Source organism: Oncorhynchus mykiss, chromosome 14 (genome assembly GCF_057628025.1).
Source record: "Oncorhynchus mykiss isolate SJ-2025 chromosome 14, ASM5762802v1, whole genome shotgun sequence".
Lineage (NCBI taxonomy): Eukaryota > Metazoa > Chordata > Actinopteri > Salmoniformes > Salmonidae > Oncorhynchus > Oncorhynchus mykiss.
Window position 1 is genome coordinate 2785387 of NC_143035.1, and position 21150 is coordinate 2806536.

Here is a 21150-nt window from a genome sequence, read left to right on the forward strand (position 1 = left end):
CTCCATCTGTCTTGCTGTGAACTGATGAACATCAAGGCTTTTAGATATAGTTTTGTAACCCTTTCCAGGCAGCGCTTCTTGTGAATAGCAAACTCAAATTTTGTGAGTGTTTTTTATCGGGCAAGGAAGCTCTAACCAACATCTCTAATCTCATCTCGTTGATATGACCCCAGGGTAGCTGACTCCTGACTCCAATTAGCTTTTGGAGAAGTCTTTAGCCTAGGGGTTCACATACTTTTTCCAACCTACAATGTGAATGTTTAAATTATGTATTCAATATAAACAACAAAAATAAAATAATTAGTGTGTTATTAGTTGAAGCATACTATGTTTGTCTATTGTTGTGACTTAGATAAAGATCAGATTAAATTTGATTACCAATTTATGCAGAAATCCAGGTAATTCCAAAGGGTTCACATACATTTTCTTGCCACTGTACCTCCAAGATTTAGAGAAAGACAAAACAATTCATCCCTAGACTAAAGCGTTTTAGAAGATGGTCAGCTGAGAATATTATTCCAGTGTGTATTTATTTAAACACACACAGGTTTTAACCAATGGTCTGTCTTGTCGTCACAGGGGTGCAAGACTAAACAGTTGGTGACCCTTGCTCTGCTGTATTTCGATAGCCCTGTTTGGTTTGGGAGCCATGCTCGGCTGCTTTTAATACATTTAATTTGCAACTCAAAGCCTTGCGAGTGAACAGCCAGCTCCCCACTGCCCTAACTGCATCTCACACAAATGAATGGATCGTGTGTGTTTCCCAGAAGGCAGTAATATTGGTGTTGTTGGGGGGAAAATAAGGATAACTTAGTGAAATGTCTAAGTATGTGAGATTGTAATATTATTAGCCGAGAATGTTGTTGTTTACTTCCAGACTTGGATAGTGGGTTTGATAACTACTACTGTGACAAATGCGCTCAACCACACAGCGAAAACCAATTGCTTATGTTGTCTTGATCTTCGTAGGGATATCCAAGTACATGGTTTTAATTTGATACTCTAGATCATAATATTTAATTGACACATTGTGCAACTCTGAAATGTGAGTATCTATATTCGGGATAAAGTTTAGTCTGACAGATGAAGGCAGTTGTTTCATTTTCATTTGACCCTCCCAAGTTCAAAACAGACCTAAATCAGATTGTGCAATCATGGTAACTTAAGTGTTTTGTGAGACAGAGTGTATGGACTGTATTTAATAAATGAGGAGAAAGCGTGTGTGTATGTGTGTATGTGTGTATGTACAGTATGCATGCAGTTTGTGTGTCAAGCTGTGATCTTCGGCATACTCACTCATATGCTCACTGAAAGACGACAACCTCTGCCAGCTCATAACCTATCTCTCTCTGTTTCTGTCACACACACACAATAGTGTGGTGGAGAGTATACGCAGGTATACACCGTATACCCACTTATTTTTCAGTGGGCATTGCGAATATTCACCTCTTAATCCCCACAATGGGTATCAAAGTAGTGTAGTGGAGGTATACACCATACCAATTTATAAGTCTGATCAGAATGGACTGATCAGATCAGAATGTTAATCTTAAAATGTTGATAGACTATTATTTCTTCACATTTTAGGCACAGCAATGTGCACACGGTGGTGGTAGGCCTACGCACAACTGTTCCAAAATGCAATTTGCGGGGAAACTGTTCTAAATGGGTACATACAGTCGTGGCCAAAAGTTTTGAGAATGACACAAATATTGATTTTCACAAAGTTTGCTGCTTCAGTGTCTTTAGATATTTTTGTCAGATGTTACTATGGAATACTGAAATATAATTACAAGCATTTCATAAGTGTCAAAGGCTTTTATTGACAATTACTTGAAGTTGATGCATAGGGACAATATTTGCAGTGTTGATCCTTCTTTTTCAAGACCTCTGCAATCCGCCCTGGCATGCTGTGAATTAACTTCTGGGCCACATCCTGACTGATGGCAGCCCATTCTTGCATAATCAATGCTTGGAGTTTGTCAGAACTTGTGGGTTTTTGTTTGTCCACCCGCCTCTTGAGGATTGACCACAAGTTCTCAATGGGATTAAGGTCTGGGGAGTTTTCTGGCCATGGACCCAAAATGTTGTTCCCTGAGGCACTTAGTTATCACTTTTTCCTTATGGCAAGGTGCTCCATCATGCTGTAAAAGGCATTGTTCGTCACCAAACTGTTCCTGGGTGGTTGGGAGAAGATGCTCTCGGAGGATGTGTTGGTCCCATTCTTTATTCATGACTGTGTTCTTAGGCAAAATTGTGAGTGAGCCCACTCCCTTGGCTGAGAAACAACCCCACACATGAATGTTCTCAGGAAGCTTTACTGTTGGCATGACACAGGACTGATGGTAGCGCTCACCTTGTCTTCTCTGGACAAGCTTTTTTCCGGATGACCCAAACAATCGGAAAGGGGATTCATCAGAGAAAATGACTTTACCCCAGTCCTCATCATTCCAATCCCTGTACCTTTTGCAGTATATCAGTCTGTCCCTGATGTTTTACCTGGAGAAAAGTGGTTTCTTTGCTGCCCTTCTTGACACCAGGCCATCCTCCAAAAGTCTTCACCTCAATGTGCGTGCAGATGCACTCACACCTGCCTGCTGCCATTCCTGAGCAAGCTCTGTACTGGTGCTGTCCCGGTCCCGCAGCTGAATCAACTTTAGGAGACAGTCCTGGCGCTTGCTGGACTTTCTTGGGCGCCCAGAAGCCTTCTTCACAACAATTGAACCACTCTCCTTGAAGTTCTTGATGATCCGATAAATTGTTGATTTAGGTGCAATCTTACTGGCAGCAATATCCTTGCCTGTGAAGCTCTTTTTGTGCAAAGCAATGATGACGGCACATGTTTCCTTGCAGGTAACCATGGCTGACAGAGGAAGAACAATGATTCTAAGCACCACCCTCCTTTTGAAGCTTCCAGTCTGTTATTCGAACTCAATCAGCATGACAGAGTGATCTCCAGCCTTGTCCTCGTCAACACTCACACCTGTTAACGAGAGAATCACTGACATGATGTCAGTCTGTCCTTTTGTGGAAGGGCTGAAATGCAGTGGAAATGTTTTTTGGGGATTCAGTTAATTTGCATGGCAAAGAGGGACTTTGCAATTAATTGCAATTCATCTTCATAACATTCCTTGAGTATATGCAAATTGCCATCATACAAACTGAGGCAGCAGACTTTGTGAAAATGTATATTTGTGTCATTCTCAAAACTTTTGGCCACGACTGTACAAGCAGTTTCATGTAGAGATGGAAATATCCATTAGAAATAGGGGAGATCTAAAGATGCAAAAATCATCATAGGTTGCTAATATGACTAAGGTAATGGCTTTGGCTGCTAGACAATTAAATACATTTTGAAGAAAACCAATAGAACAGGAAAACACATGAGGATGTCTTTATAAAATAATTGCTTCCACGTTTCTGCGGTGGGATTTTGTCTATAGGCTACTTTGAAGCAATGTAAGATATGCCTCATAATATGAAGTTAAATGTCCATGTTTCAAACAATTAAGAAACAGGGAAAATATAGTGATGCTAATGATAGGCCTGACCGTCTTCTGGTAGTAGAAAAGACTTTCCCAAAAACCTTCTCAACAAAATGTTAACGAGATACAAAGTAGCATACTTTTTTAACAACGCTAGCCAATCAACTCTTCACTTGAATTAATCTGTATATATATATATATATATATATATATATATATATATATATATATATATAGCATCTTACTTTCTCGTGTTCTTCTTATTTCCTACTTTTATTTATTGTGTGTGTTTCAAATCAAACTTTATTTGTCACATGCGCCAAATACAACAGGTACCGTGAAATGCCTACTTACAAGCCCGTACCCAGCAGTAGAGTTCAAGAAAGAGTTAAGAAAATATATACCAAATAAACTAAAGTAAAAAAATAATTTTAAAAAGTAACAAGGTCGAGGCTATATTTTTATTTGTTTTTATTTCACCTTTATTTAACCAGGTAGGCTAGTTGAGAACAAGTTCTCATTTATAACTGCGACCTGGCCAAGATAAAGCAAAGCAGTGCGACACGAACAACAACACAGATTTACACATGGAATAAACAAATGTACAGCCAATAACACAATAGAGAAAAAGTTTATATACAGTGTGTGCAAATGAGGTAAGGTAAGGGAGGTAGACAATAAATAGGCCATCTTGGCGAAATAATTACAATTTAGCAATTAAACACTAGAGTGATAGATGTGCAAAAGACAAATGTGCAAGTAGAGATACTGGGGTGCAAATAAGCAAAAAAATATATAAAAAAATATATATAACAGTATGGGGATGAGTTGGATGGGCTATTTACAGATGGGCTATGTACAGGTGCAGTGATCTGTGAGCTGCTCGGACTGCTGGGGCTTAAAGTTAGTGAGGGAGATATGTGTCTCCAGCTTCAGTGATTTTTGTAATTCAATCAAGTCTTTGGCAGCAGAGAACTGGAAGGAAAGGTGGCCAAAGGCTACGGGGGTGACCAGTGAAATATACCTGCTGGACAGCGTGCTACTGTGCTGCTATGGTGACCAGTGAGCTAAGATAAGGTGGAGCTTTACCTAGCAAAGACTTATAGATGACCTGGAGCCAGGCGACGAATATGAAGCGAGGGCCAGCCAAAGAGAGCATACATGTCGCAGTGGTGGGGCTTTGGTGACAAAACAGATGGCACTGGGATAGACTGCATACAATTTGCTGAGTAGAGTGTTGGAGGCTATCTTGTAAATTACATCGCTGAAGTCAAGGATCGGCAGGATAGTCAGTTTTACACGTGTACGTTTGTCAACATGAGTGAACAATGCTTTGTTGCAAAATAGGGAGCCGATTCTAGATTTAATTTTGGATTGGAGATGCTTAACTTCTTATGGGCAGGTGGAACGGTAGCATCCCACCTGGCCAACATCCGGTGAAATTACAGAGCACGAAATTCAAAAATACCATATTCAAATTTTTAACATTCTTGAAAATATATGTGTTATACATCAAAATAAAGCTTAACTTCTTGTTAATCCAGCCGCTGTGTCAGATTTCAAAAAGGCTTTACGGCGACAGCAAACCATCCGATTATCTGAGGATAGCGCCCCGCATACAAACACATGAAAATCATATTTCAACCAGGCAGATGCCCACAAAAGTCAGAAATAGCGATATAATTAATGCCTTACCTTTGAAGATCTTCTTCTGTTGGCACTCCAAAATGTCCCAGAAACATCACAAATGGTCCTTTTGTTCGATAATGTCCTTCTTTATGTCCCAAAAATGTCAATTTATTTGGCGTGTTTGATTCAGAAATACACCGGTTTCATCTCACCCAACGTGCCTACAAAGTATCTAATATGTTACCTGTAAACTTGGTCCAAACATTTCAAACAATGTTCCTAATCCAACCCCAAGTACCCTAAAACGTAAATAATCGATTACATTTAAGATGGAATAAACTGTTTCTAATACCGGATAAAAACAATGTGAAGCACGCTCCAGTTCCCGCGCACCAAAACAGTGGAGTCCACCTGGAGTGACACTTACAATGAATAGCACTACTTCTTAATTTCTCAAAATAAAAACATCGAACAATTTCTAAAGACTGTTGACATCGAGTGGAAGCCATAGGAACTGGAACCAGGTTTCTCATAAATAGGGTTTCCCATAGAAAACCATTGGAAAATCCTATGACCTCAATTTTTTGTCTTCCCTGGATGGTTTGTCAACGGGGCTTCACCTGCCATATCAGTTCTGTTATACTCACAGACATTATTTTTTGTTTTAGAAACTTTAGAGTGTTTTCTATCCAAGTCTACCAATTCTATGCATATCCTAGCTTCTGGACCTGAGTAACAGGCAGTTTACTTTGTGCACGCTTTTCATCCGGAGGTGAAAATAATGCCCCCTACCCAAGAGAGGTTAATGTGAGTCTGGAAGGAGAGTTTAGTCTAACCAGACACCTAGGTATTTGTAGTTGTCCACATATTCTAAGTTAGAACCGTCCAGAGTAGTGATGCTGGACAGGCGGGCAGGTGCGGGCAGCGATCGGTTGAAGAGCATGCATTTAGTTTTACTTGCATTTAAGAGCAGTTGGAGGCCACGGAAGGAGAGTTGTATGGCATTGAAGGGTCAGAAGCATACAGAATGGTGTCGTCTGCGTATGGGTGGATCAGAGAATCACCAGCAGCAAGAGCAACATCATTGATGTATACATAGAAAAAAGTCAGCCCGAGATTTGAACCCCGTGGCACCCCATAGAGACTGCCAGAGGTTCGGACAACAGGCCCTCCGATTTGACACACTGAACTCTATTTGAGAAGTAGTTGGGGAACCAGGCGAGGCAGTCATTTGAGAAACCAAGGTTGTTGAGTCTGCCGATAAGAATGTGGTGATTGACCGAGTCGAAAACCTTGCCCAGATTGATGATTACAGCTGCACAGTATTGTCACTTATCGATGGCGGTTATGATATCATTTAGGACCTTGAGCGTGGCTGAGGTGCACCCATGACTAGCTCGGGAACCAGATTGCATAGCGGAGAAGGTACGTTGGGATTTAAAATGGAAAGGCAGGGTAGGATAGAACTTATAAAGGCAGGGTAGGATAGATATAGGTCTGTAGCAATTTGGGTCTAGAGTGTTTCCCCCTTTGAAGAGGGGGATGACCACGGCAGCTTTCCAATCTTTGGGGATCTCAGACGTTACGAAAGAGAGGTTGAACAGGCTGATAATAGGGGTTGCAACAATTTAAAAAAGAGCGAGTCCAGATTGTCTAGCCCTGCTGATTTGTAGGGGTCCAGATTTTGCAGCTCTTTCAGAACATCAGCTATCTGGATTTGGGTGAAGGAGAAATGGGGGAGGCTTGGGCAAGTTGCTGTGGGGGATGTTGACCAGAGTAGGGGTGGCCAGGTGGAAAGCATGGCCAGCCGTAGAAAAATGCTTATTGAAATTCTCAATTATTCTGGATTTATCGGCAGTGTTTCCGAGCTTCAGTGCAGTGGGCAGCTGGGAGGAGGTGCTCTTATTCTCCATGGACTTTACAATGTCCCAAAACTTTTTGGAGTTTGTGCTTCAGGATGCAAATTTCTGTTTGAAAAAGCTAGCCTTTGCTTTCCTAACTGCCTGTATATATTGGTTCCTATCTTCCCTGAAAAGTTGCAATTCGCGGGGGCTATTTGATGCTAATGCCAAATGCCACAGGATGTTTTTGTGCTGGTCAAGGGCAGTCAGGTCTGGAGTGAACCACGGGCTATATCTGTTCCTGGTTCTACATTTTTTAAATGGGTCATGCTTATTTAAGATTGTGAGGAAAGCACTAAAAGAATAACCAGGCATCTTCTACTGACGGAATGAGGTCAATATCCTTCCAGGATACCTGGGCCAGGTCGATTAGGAAGGCCTGCTCGCTGAAGTGTTTTAGGAAGCGTTTGACAGTGGTGAGGGGTGGTCGTTTGACCGCAGACCCATTACGGATGCAAGTAATGAGGCAGTGATCGCTGAGATCCTGGTTGAAGACAGCAGAGGGCAGGTTGGTTAGGATGATATCTATGAGGGTGCCTGTGTTTACGGATTTGGGGTTGTACCTGGTAGGTTCATTGATAATGTGTCTGAGATTGAGGGTATCAAGCTTAGATTGTAGGATGGCTGGGGTGTTAAGCATGTCCCAGTTTAGGTCACCTAACAACACGAGCTCAAAAAAGCACGATAGATGGGGGGCAATCAATTCACATATGGTGTCCAGGGCACAGCTGGGGGCAGAAGGTGGTCTATAACAAATGGCAATGGTGAGAGACTTGTTTCTGGAAAGGTGGATTTTTAAAAGTAGAAGCTCAAATTGTTTGGGCACAGACCTGGATAGTAAGACAGAACTCTGCAGGCTATCTCTGCAGTAGATTGCAACTCCGCCCCCTTTGGCAGTTTTATCTTGTCGGAAAATGTTATAGTTAGGGATGGAAATGTCTGGGTTTTTGATGGCCTTCCTAACCCAGGATTCAGACACAGCTAGGACATCCGGGTTGGCAGAGTGTGCTAAAGCAGTGAATAAATCAAACTTAGGGAGGAGGCTTCTAATGTTATCATGCATGGAATCGAGGCTTTTACAGTTACAGAAGTCAACAAATGAGAGGGAATGGGAGTGGAGCTAGGCACTGCAGGGCCTGGATTAACCTCTACATCACCAGAGAAGCAGAGGAGGAGTAAGATAAGGGTACGGCTAAGGGCTATAAGAACTGGTCGTCTAGTACGTTCGGGACGGAGAGTAAAAGGAGCAGGTTTCTGGGCGTGGTAGAATAGATTCAATGCATAATGTACATACAAAGAATGTGAATACAGTTGAGGTAAACCTAGGCATTGAGTGACGATGAGAGAGATATTGTCTGTAGAGACATCAATTAAACCAGGTGAGGTCACCACATGTGTGGGGGTGGGACAAGAGGGTTAGCTGAGGCATATTGAGCAGGGCTGGAGGGTCTACAGTGGAATAAGACAATAATCACTAACCAAAACAGCAATGGACAAGGCATATTGACATTAGGGAGAGGTATGCGTAGCCGAGTGATCGTATACAGCTGGTACCTGTACCGAGTCAATGTGCGGGGGTACAGGTTAGCCGAGGCAATTTGTACATGTAGGTATGGGTGAAATGACTATGCATAGATAATAAACATCGAGTCGCAACAGTGTAAAAAAACAAATGGGGGGTGGCCTTTTGTTCCTAGACTTGGCGCTCCGGTACAGCTTGCCGTGCGGTAGCAGAGAGATCAGACTATGACTTGGGTGACTGGAGTCTTTGACAATTTTTTGGCCTTTCTTCTGACACCGCCTAGTATATCCTGTAGGTCCTGGATGGCAGGAGGCTTGGCCTCAATGATGTACTGGGCCATATGCACTACCCTCTGTAGTGCCTTACGGTCAGATGCAGAGCAGTTGCCATACCAGCCGGTGATGCAACTGGTCAGGATGCTCTCGATGGTTCAGCTGTATAACTTTTTGAGAATCTGGGAACCCATGCAAAATATTTTCAGTCTGCTGAGGGGGGAAAGGTGTTGTTGTGTCCTCTTCACAATTGTCTTGGTGTGTTTGGACCATGATAGTTCGTTGGTGATGTGGGCACCAATAAACTCTCGACCCGCTCCACTACAACCCCATCGATGTTAATGAGGGCCTATTCGGCCCGCCTTTTCCTGTAGTCGATGATCAGCTCCTTTGTCTTGCTCACATTGAGGGAGAGGTTGTTGTCCTGCCACCACAATGCCAGGTCTCTGACCTCCTCCCTAAAGGCTGTCTCATCATTGTCGGTGATAAGGCCTACCACTGTTGTGTCAATAGTAAACTTAATGATGGTGTTGGAGTTGTGTTTGGCCATGCAGTCGTGAGTGAACAGGGAGTACAGGGGGGGATAAAGCACACACCCCTGAAGTGCCCTTACCCTTACCACCTGGGGGCAGTCCGTCAGGAAGTCCATGATCCAGTTTCAGAGGGAGGTGTTTAGTCCCAGGGTCCTTAGCGATGAGCTTTGTGGGCACTATGGTGTTGAACTCTGAGCTGTAGTCAATGAACAGCATTCTCAAATAGGTGTTCCTTTTGTCCAGGTAGTTAAGTGCAGTGTGGAGTGCGATTTAGATTGCATCATTTGTGGATCTGTTGGGGCGGTATGCAACTTGGAGTGGGTCTAGGGTAACCGGGATGATGCTGTTGATGTTTTCGAGTTTTCGAGCCCTGCCCAATCCGACGAGCATCATTCTCATTTACAGCAACAACCTGGGGAATAGTTACAGGGGAGAGGAATGACCCAATTGGAAGCTGAGGATGATTATGTGGCCATGGTGGTGTGCCAGATTGGGAATTTAGCCAGGACACCGGGGTTAACACCCCTACTCTTACAATAAGTGCAATGGGATCTTTAGTGAACACAGACAGTCAGGACACCCGTTTAACATCCCATCTTAAATACGCCACCCTAAATAGGGCAAAGTCCCCAATCACTGCCCTGGGGCATTGGAATATTATTTTTAGACCAGAGGAAAGAGTGCCTCATACTGGCCATCCAACATCACTTCCAGCAGCATCTGGTCTCCCATCCACCGACCAGGACCAACTCTGTTTAGCTTCAGCGACATGCCCGAGGTGGGATGTGTGTGTGTGTGTGTGTGTGTGTGTGTGTGTGTGTGTGTGTGTGTGTGTGTCATATGTCTGATTTGAATCCTGTCTGCCCTGCAGGAGATGACCCACTCCTGGCCTCCCCCCCTGACTGCCATCCACACTCCAGGCAAAGCTGAGCAGACCAAGTTCCCTATTCCCTCCAAGGTGAGTTCTATAGTAAGGCCTACACTGTACTGTTAATTGACAAGCACAGTAATACTACTACTAATAGTACTTCAACTATGTTATAAGTGCTAGTAATACTGACACTAGTTAATACTATTATCATAATGATAGAGATGTATGCATTCTGAATGCCTACTGTCCTAGTCAAGAGGGTAATTTCCTACTGTCACTTATTTGTTTGGTAAGCAGTAATCACGTGATTCCTGTGTCAGTCGGAAGGGAAAACAAATCAAGTAAAAGTGGATGTATTAAATTCGACCCAGGGCTATCATCCTTGTGAAAGCCTGTCAGGTTCTGTCACAGTAAAGGACCAGTGAGACACCCATGGCACCAGAGAGAGAAGGAGAGAGAGAGGGAGTGAGAAAGAGAGAGCGTGGGACCCAGCCAGAGAGAGCGAGGAGAGCTTGCAAAGAGCCTCTGCTATTGGCCAGATAGCTATAGGACTTCATTTGTCTGGCTGCATGTGCCGGTCGGATGGACTTTTTAAGGACAAACTCCTGTCAGCACTTCAACCGCACTGTAATAGAGTGTGATTTAGCTATAGTATAATCCATTGTCCTTCAGCCCATTCATCCTCTCCTCCTCTAACTCCCAGCATCTGTATCTCTCCTAGATTTTACTTCCTTTCCTCTCTATTGTCGTTCCCTAGCCTCAAATTCCCCAACGCCTAATTTTGCAGCTAAAGCCCTCTTATTTGTGTCTTAATGGGACATGGTCTGAAACTCATAGCTTGACCCAGCTGACATTCCTAATAATAAGCCTGTGTCTATAAATCCTGATTTAATGGTGCCATCTTTTAACTAAGACATTGTCCTGTCTACTGTAGTCCACTCACCACACTCTGAAAAATGATTGTGTGTCCTATGTCTAATTGTATTAGTGTAAAATCAATTAAGTCCATCAGATGAGCTGTTTCCCTCCCATACTCCTGTATCACCTCAGTGTGTGCTAATGTATTTGATGCACGCCTGTCTTCTTTCTCTCTCGCTCTCTCTCTCTGCTCAGGAGTCACAACACTTACCCTCAGGATACGCTGGACAAAGTAAGTCTGCTTTACATTTTTCCTACACACACATTTCGATTTAATCAGTCTAAAATGATGTTAATAGATGGAAGGCCATTATGCCATGCAACAACTGGAGCCCTGTCCATTTAGGGAAAAATGTTATGCTGTGTGACATATTGCAACAAAAGCTAAATTGATAATAAGCTAGCTGTTGGTCAGGGTTTAATCAAAACCAGCACTCTGACATTTAAATGGAAATTCTTTCGCAGAGCGGTGCAATGTTCCCGGTAACAAGCCTGTAACCAAGTCTGTACCACAGAAGTCGTGAGTATTCATTTGATTAATTATTTTGAAAAAGCCTCGGGGGATAAATGCCACCATGGTTTCAGCTTTGTTCCCTTGCAAAACAAGTCCCTGCAGAATTCCCAGCTGAGAGGAGTGTTCATCACAAACAAACAGAGCAGTTGGCATTCTCTCTCACTGTTAACCCGTACCCTCCTTGGCCTCTCCTATGCCACCCTGCACTCCTCAACAGCACAGCACTGACAACACTGCCTGTCTCCCTAGACACGCAAGACCTGGCCTACACTCAGTTTAGTTAGTGTCAAACACAGACCTAGTGAGTTATTTTTGGTATTTTATTAGGATCCCCATTAGCTATTGCAAAAGCAGCAGCTACTCTTCCTGGAGTCCACACAAAACATGAAACATAATACAGAATGACATCAAGAACAGCTCAAACTACATACAAAACAATTGAAGGCAAACGTAGCCTACATATCAATGCATACACATAAACTCTCTAGGTCAAATAGGGGAAAGGCGATGTGCCACGAGGTATTGCTTTATCTGTTTCTTTAAACTTGATTTTCTGTTTGTTTGAGCAACATGAGATGGAAGGAAGTTCCATGTAATTAGGGCTCTATATAATACTGTACGCTTTCTTGAATTTGTTCTGGATATGGGGACTGTGAAAAGACACCTAGTGGCATGTCTGGTGGGATAAGTGTGTGTGTGTCAGAGCTGTGTGTAAGTCGACTAGGCAAACCATTTGGGATTTTCAACACATTAATGTTCCTTATAAAAAGAAGAAGTGATATAGTCAGTCTCTCCTCAACTCTTAGCCAAGCGAGACTGGCATGCATAGCATTTACAGTTGAAGTTGGAGGTTTACATACACCTTAGCCAAATACATTTAAACTCAGTTTTTCACAATTCCTGACATTTAATCTGAGTAAAAATTACCTGTCTTAGGTCAGTTAGGATCACCACTTTATTTTAAGAATTTGATATGTCTGAGAAATAGTAGAGAGTTTTATTTATTCCAGCTTTTATTTTGTTCATCACATTCCCAGTGGGTCAGAAGTTTACATACACTCAATTAGTATATGGTAACATTGCCTAATTTTTTTTAACTTGAGTAACTTTCGAGTAGCCTTCCACAAGCCTCCCACAATAAGTTGGGTGAATTTTGGCCCATTCCTCCTGACAGAGCTGGTGTAACTGAATCAGGTTTGTAGGCCTCCTTGCTCGCACACGCTTTTTCAGTTCTGCCCACACATTTTCTATAGGATAGAGGTAGGGGCTTTGTGATGGCTACTCCAATATCTTGACTTTGTTGTCCTTTAAAGTGTTTTGCCACAACTTTGTCCATTTGGAAGAGCCATGTGCGACCAAGCTTTAACTTCCTGACTGATGTCTTGAGATGTTGCTTCAATATATCCACATAATTTTCCTACCTCATGATGCCATCTATATTGTGAAGTGCACCAGTCCCTCCTGCAGCAAAGCACCCCCAGAACATGATGCTTCCACCCCCTTGCTTCACGGTTGGGATGGTGTTCTTCGGCTTGCATGCCCGCCCCTTTTTCCTCCAAACATAACGATTGTCATTATGGCCAAAACAGTTCTATTTCTGTTTCATCAGACCAGAGGACATTTCTCCAATAAGTACGATCTTTGTCCCCATGTGCAGTTGCAAACCATAGTCTGGATTTTTTAAGTACATTTTGGAGCATTGGCTTTTTCCTTGCTGTACAGCCTTTCAGGTTATGTCAATATAGGACTCGTTTTACTGTGGATATAGATACTTTTGTACCTGTTTCCTTCAGCATCTTCAAGGTCATTTGCTATTGTTCTGGGATTGATTTCCACCAAAGTACGTTCAGTTATAGGAGACAGAACGCGTCGCCTTCCTGAGCAGTATGATGGCTGCGTGGTCCCATGGTGTTTATACTTGCATACTATTATTTGTACAGATGAACGTGGGACCTTCAGGCATTTGGAAATTGCTCCCAAGGATGAACCAGACTTGTGGAGGTCTACTATTTTTTTCTGAGGTCTTGGCTGATTTCTTTTGATTTTCCCATGATGTCAAGCAAATAGGCACTGAGTTTGAAGGTAGGCCTTGAAATACATCCACAGGTACACCTCCAATTGACTCAAATTATGTAAATTAGCCTAACAGAAGCTTCTAAAGCCATGACATAATTTTCTGGAATTCTCCAAGCTTTTTAAAGGAAATGTGATACAGTGAATTATAAGTGAAATAATATGCCTGTAAACAATTCTTGGAAAATGTACTTGTGTCATGCACAAAGTAGATGTTCTAACCGACTTGCCAAAACTATAGTTTGTTTACAAAAAGTTTGTGGAGTGGTTGAAAAACAAGTTTTAATGACTCCAACCTAAGTGTATGTAAACTTCTGACTTCAACTGTATATCAGCCCTCTGATTACAATTAAGAGCAAAATTTGCCATAAAATTTGCAGCTGCAGCTTAACTAGGTCTTTCCTTGCAGCACTGGACCACACGACTGGACAATTATATTTGACAAAACGAGAGCCTGCAGAATTTTCTTTTTGGAGTGTGGTGTCAAAAAATCAGAGCATCTCTTTATTATGGACAGACCTCTCCCCATCTTTACAACCATTGAATCTATACGGTTTGACCATGACCGTTTACAATCTAAAGTAACTCCAAGTAATTTAGTGTCCTCAACTTGTTCAACAGCCACACCATTCATTACCAGATTCAGCTGAGGTCTCGAACTTAAGGAATGATTTGTATCAAATACAATGCTCTGAGTTTTAGAGATGTTCAGGACCAATTTATTACTGGCCACCCATTCCAAAACATACTGCAACTCTTTGTTAAGGGTTTCAGTGACTTCATTAGCTGTGTTTGCTGATGCGTATATGGTTGAATCATCAGCATACGTGGACACACATGCTTTGTTTAATTCCGGTGGCAGGTCATTGGTAAAAATAGAAAAGAGTAGAGGGCCTAGAGAGCTGCCCTGTGGTACACCACACTTTACATGTTTTACATTAGAGAAGCTTCCATGAAAGAAAACCCTTTGAGTTCTATTAGATCGATAGCTTTGAATCCACGATGTGGCAGAGGTTGAAAAGCCATAAAACACGTTTTTCAACAACAGGTTATGGTAAATAATATCAATGGCTGCACTGAAATCTAACAGTACAGCTCCCACAATCTTCTTATTATCAATGTCTTTCAACCAATCATCAGTCATGTGTGTCAGTGCAGTACTTGTTGAGTGCCCTTTTCTATAAGCATGCTGAAAGTCTGTTGTTAATTTGTTTACAGAGAAATAGCATTGTATTAGGTCAAACACAATTTTTTCCAACAGCTTGCTAAGAGCTGGCAGCACGCTTATAAGTTTGCTGTTAGAACCAGTAAAGGCCTTTTACCACTCTTGGGTGGCAGAATTACTTTGGCTTCCCTCCAGGCCTGAGGACAAAGACCTTCCTCTAGGCTCAGATTAAAAATATGACACATAGGAGTGCCTATAGAGTCAACTACCATTCTCAGTAGCTTTCCATCTCAGTTGTCAATCCCAGAAGGTTTGTCGATAACTGATTTGTCGATTATTGATCGATAACAATCATTTTCCCAGCTCTCCCACACTAACTTTACAGAATTCAAACTTGCAATGCCTTTCTTTCATTATTTGTTTTTTTATGCGTGAATACAGTTGCTCACTGTTCGTTGTTGGCATTTCCTGCCTAAGTTTGCCCACTTTGCCAATAAAATATTCTTTAAAATAATTGGCAACATCAAATGTTTTTGTGATGAATATGCCATCTGATTCGATGAAAGATGGATCTGAATTTGTCTTTCTGCCTATAATTTAATTTAAAGTACTCCAAAGGTTTTTTTCCCATCATTCATTATATAATTGATCTTGGCTTCATAATACAGTTTCTTCTTCTTTTTGTTGAGTTTAGTCACATAATTTCTCAATTTGCAGTAAGTAAGCCAGTCAGATGTGCAGCCAGACTTATTAGCCACTCCCTTTGCCCCATCTCTTTCAACCATAACGTTTTTCAATTCCTCATCAATCCATGGAGCCTTAACAGTTCTAACAGTCCGTTTCTTAACAGGTGCATGTTTATCAATAGTTATAAAAAGCTATTTCAGAAATGCATCAAGGCAGCGTCTGGATGCTCTTCATTAATCACATCAGACCAACAAATATTTTTCCACATAAGAGTCACAGCAACAACAACAAAAAATATGATCTCTTATACACTATTTTAGGCCCAGCTTTCCTGGATATAGCCACTATATTGTGATCACTGCATCCAATGGCTATGGATACAGCTTTAGAACAAAGTTCTACAGTATTAGTAAAAATGTGATCAATACATGTGGATGATCTTGTTCCTGTAGTATTTGTAAACACCCTGGTAGGTTGATTAATAACCTAAACCAGATTACAGGCACTGGTTACAGTAAGAAGCTTCCTCTAGAGCGGTCTGCTTGATGAAAACCAGTCAATATTCAGGTCCCAAAGGAAGTAGACTTCTCTGTTTAAATCACATACATTATCAAGCATTTCACACATGTTATTTAGATACCGACTGTTAGCACTTGGTGGCCTATAGCAACACTCCAAAAGAAAAGACTTGACATAAAGATCTGCTCTAAGCATTACAGGATATGGCTCTGAATATATACAGCAACACCTCCCCCATAAGCATTTCTGTCTCTTCTATAGATGTTATATCCTTGTATTGCTACTGCTGTATCATTAAATAAATTATCGAAGTGAGTCTCAGAAATGGCTAATATATGAATGTTATCTGATGTTAGCAAGTTATTGATTTCATTAACCTTATTTCTAAGGCTAGGTAGCTTATCAGAGATAGACATAATACTGAAAAGAGCAAACAAAAAAATATACATTCAGCAGCCCAATAATCAATTGGTGTGTGTTTCTGTGCTGCGGGTTTGAAGCTACGAACCCATAGGCTTGGCTCTCTCATCCCTTCAGGCTTCTGGGAGAAAGGGTGGACAATGAGCCTGTCATTGCAGATGTAAGCAATGTCCCCATGCGCTCTGGCAGCTTTCATGGCTTGGATCAGTTCTTTCCTCTTCGTACTGGCGGTAGGGTTTCAAAGCTACCGATAATTTACTAAAGTTACCGGAATCTTCAGTAATTTAGGTCATTAATAGAAAACCTATGGCAACCTATATTTGAATAATTTAAAAACATATTTTTATATATCGCAATTATTTTGTATATCTGTGTTCATATTGTCCATGAGTTTCTAATAGATAGACCATATGGTTCAAGAGAAAATGGCCTAATGAATGAAAAAAGCATCTAATCAACAATGCTATTATTTTCAATTACCTCTGCAACTCGTCCAACTATTTATTTTTTTCCACCAAAGCCACCAGTTTGACTCCAAAACATTGACAACAAATATATTGACATAGTAAAATAAATAAAAGTGTGTAAAACAAATATAAAGGATATTTCATGCTGAAACTCTCATATTAAACACCAATGGTATTCACTAAGTTTATGGTTTATATTTAGGATAATGATTTACAGCTTTTTTTTGTCATCTTATTTATCTTATTTAATAATTTAATTTATTTTACATAAAGATAAGGCCAGAGAGAGGGCAAAAGATAATTACAGACATCTGTGATAATCTGAAGTACCCAAAAGGGCCAGTAGATGTCTTGTGATAGATTACATGGATTCCTCTTGAAAGATACCACAATTATGATAGTTGATGATAGGATTTATACAATAAACAGAGTACACAAATGAAAGACTGAAAGGCATCGTTTTTTGAGTCCCAGAGAATGAGAAAAGTTGAGAATTATAAAAAGTGGTAGTGATGTTTCTTGCTGCAAGGCAAGCGTTCTATCTTTTTGAATGCTCTCCAATGTTGCACAGTAGGCCTTTTTCCCAATTGAACACAAGATTCTGCTTTTGTGTCGCTCAATGACACTGCTCTTATTGGAGAAGTCTTCAATGATTTAACGAGTCCAAGGAAAGAGCATTTGTGTCAATACCAGCTTTGTCTGGCAGAGCTGAATGCATCGACTTCAGATCAAGCAGTGTCTCTTTCTTTCCCTGCTACTAACACAGGAAATGCAGTATAAGCACAAGTGAGTGGCAGCATTAGCTTTTATATTAAAACACACCGCTGTAGCTGTTAAATCTGTGTTGTGTTATGGTACTCAGAGCCTTTATTGCTCTGTATAAACATGTATACATTATATCCTAGCTACACTTCCAATGCTTACCTCGGTCCCTGTGTGTGCTCATATAAGACAAAATAAGTAGGAATGCAGAGATGATTTAAGATGAGATAAGTGAGATCATGAATAATGGAATCACTTTGAATTTCAAAAGGACGGCATCTGGGAAAATAAAATTAAACATTTTAGGAGAAAGAGGGGCTCATTTGTAGAAGATCTGGTCTTCCAGGGAGGTAGCCTGTCTGTATGCGACAGCTGTCAGCTAACCAAGTGCAGTGATCCATGGACTTCTTACATCGTACATATGGATAATCATCCAAAATCATGAAGCTGTCTATTTTTGACCGACCACCTCGATTCGGTCTTATGTACGTAGCAAAATCTTTGTCTACACCTATTCAGCATCGTTCACACCCTCTTAAGCCATCTCTTTAAGGATTCACATGTGAAGCAATGTGCTAGACAGAGTGAGTAAGGTAGTGTAGCAAACAACCAAAGATTTCAAGACTATAAGTGGTGAAAGTAGTAGACTACAATAAGGAAAAACAATAAGGAATACCATTAAATCTAGTCCTTGGCCTATATCCTAATCTGACTTTGGTGCAGGTCATATTGTTCTGAACGTTACGGTCTCTGGTAAACACACACTGTATCAAGTAAAATCTATGTTTATTTGTCACATGCACAGGATACAGAAGGTGTAAACCTTACAGCAAAATGGTTACTTGCATATTTGCATAGTAGCAATATCAAAAATAGAAAGTGTCCAGATAAAAATATTTTATAATTATTAGATGATGCTGACCCAGAAAATAGGGGTGTGCCCTATTTGTAAAAAAAATAAAGAAAATGCAAGCATGTTTCTCATGCGTCAATAATAGAATTTCTAAATTATACTGTACTGTCTTTGAGTCAGTCATGTGCGTGGCCTAAATAACTCAACTGGATAGTCTGCCTGTAAAGAGAAGAGCTGGCTGTACTTCGATGCTGCTGCTCTGATTGGATTGACTGAAGCTGTAGATTGACTGAAGCTGTTCTCTGTCCACTCACTTCATAATTTAACCAGATCACTTTTCCTTGCATTTTTTCAGTCTGATCATTTAGATTACTGCTGCCTGCTACTATGATAAATCACATGGCGAGGATGTTTGCTATCAAGCTATCAATGCGCATAATATCTAACAAGTGGGGCAAGGGTATGGAAAAAATATGAAACGCAATGCGCATTCTGACTGAGTGACAGCAAACTTGACTGCCCACTGCAAGTTGAGGACACACACACACACAGACACACATACACACCCACCCCTCCTTGCGCTGCCCTAATCTGCAGCTTTTTTGTAGTGAGAACAAGCAGGGGGGTATAGTATTTTGCCAACAATTATTTAGGCATGTAAAAAAAACACTTCATTTTTTCCCGATCACGAATATCATCGAATCCGACTATCAACTGTCCATTACAAATACGAGTAGGGCCATATCGGCACACCTCTACCAGACACTTGTCTAAATGTGAAAGAAATGCTATAACCACCCCCCAGACACATCTAGCTAAGTGGATGGGTCACTATTGTCTAGACATGTAAACATGGTCATGAAATACAATAGATGGCCGTAATCACCCCCAGACACACCTGGCTAACTTGAGTAATTTAATCATCTGGCAAGTGAATTATTTTGTTTAAAACATTTAGCTAGCTAGCTAAACAATGAACCATAATCCCACTCATATTACTAGCAAGACAAACGGATTGTCATAGCTAGCCACAATGCATGAAATCCTGTAGTATGAATCTGCAAGTAGCTAAAGCTAATGAACTAGGTTTAATATTATCTAGCTAGCTGACATTAGGCTATAACTAGCAATCATACACATTTTTTATTTATTTATTTTACCTTTATTTAACCAGGTAGGCAAGTTGAGAACAAGTTCTCATTTACAATTGCGACCTGGCCAAGATAAAGCAAAGCAGTTCGACAGATACAACGACACAGAGTTACACATGGAGTAAAACAAACATACAGTCAATAATACAGTATAAACAAGTCTATATACAATGTGAGCAAATGAGGTGAGAAGGGAGGTAAAGGCAAAAAAGGCCATGGTGGCAAAGTAAATACAATATAGTAAGTAAATATAACATAACATAACGTAATCTAGCATGCCAGCAAGCTCACATTCACTAGCTAGCTAACAGTACGTTTTAACTGGCAATGAAAACAACTTTCTGACAAAATTAGGAAAGTATAGTATCTGAAAATGTAGCTCGAATCTTACCCATTGAGAGAATGCCATGTATGTGCGAAGCTGTCATCAAGGCAAAGGGAAGAATCTTAAACATAAAATATTTTGTGATTTGTTTAACACTTTTTTGCTTACTACATGATTCCGTGTGTGTTATTTCATAGTTTTGATGTCTTCCCTATTATTCTATAATGTAGAAAATATTTAAAAATGAAAGAAAAACCCTTGAACGAGTAGGTGTGTCCAAACATTTGACTGGTACTCTACATGTATGAATGCTTCACAGCAGACTGGAAACCCTTTAACTCTGTTTTGTTTGTACAGCTTGTTTGGCTGGTGTTGTGTCAAGTTACTCCGGTTCACCCTGACCGTGTGCAGAATGTACTCCATCACAACTTTTCCCCACTGTCTATAACACCTGCTAAATTCAAGGTAGCGATGTTGTTGAGAGCAATAGCAACACCTTTGCAGTTCTCCAGGCTAACAAAAAAGCTGAGGTAGCAGGGCTTATCTACACATACTGATCAGCTCACGTTATAGACAGAAGCATGCTACTTGACAGACCAATCCAAACTCATCTCTCGGTATGTCCAGCCCATCCATTTCTCAGCCAATCATGGCTAGCGGGAAGGTTCCTGTCTTTTCCGTGGCTAAACCAACTAGTCTTGTAATTTAACAATTTAATTTGTATTTACAGATGGCATACACGTTTGTTATTAAAGCACATGAAAGTTTACATGTTCCAGAAGGCATTTCTGGGCAAAAATTTTTTTTGGGGTAATATTACCTTCAAATGCCTCTCCAATGTATTAGTGATGTGCAACATACGTCTAGCTTCCTGAAACGGGTCACATTTAGTTATGACGATCTCACATGTTTCATTGTTTATGTTTAGTGTGTCATGAAACCAGTTTTTTGCATCATTGATATGATGAGAAGTTGAAAATGTCAGTTTCAAAGCTGTCAGTGTTGTCACTGTAGCATTGACATGAAGTAATTGTCCTCACAACGCAATCATGTGTGCCAGTGTTTTCATGGTTACTGAGGAGC

The 21150-nt window shown here is 40.9% G+C and overlaps 1 protein-coding gene and 1 long non-coding RNA gene across 3 annotated transcripts in view; one reads left to right on the plus strand and one right to left on the minus strand.

Annotated features, from left to right (window-relative positions):
- The window catches only part of LOC149978235 (uncharacterized), a 1155107-nt gene that overhangs the window by 950180 nt on the left and 183777 nt on the right, over positions 1–21150 (minus strand). The gene's annotated exons all lie outside the window — the stretch shown is intronic.
- Positions 1–21150, plus strand: part of LOC110488546 (AF4/FMR2 family member 2) — a 181557-nt gene that overhangs the window by 90543 nt on the left and 69864 nt on the right. For both annotated transcript variants that reach the window (XM_021560781.3, XM_021560782.3), the window contains 3 exons: positions 10214–10300; positions 11327–11363; positions 11597–11651. In XM_021560781.3, the coding sequence (XP_021416456.3) occupies positions 10214–10300; positions 11327–11363; positions 11597–11651 (179 nt within the window). The remainder of the gene's footprint in view (positions 1–10213; positions 10301–11326; positions 11364–11596; positions 11652–21150) is intronic.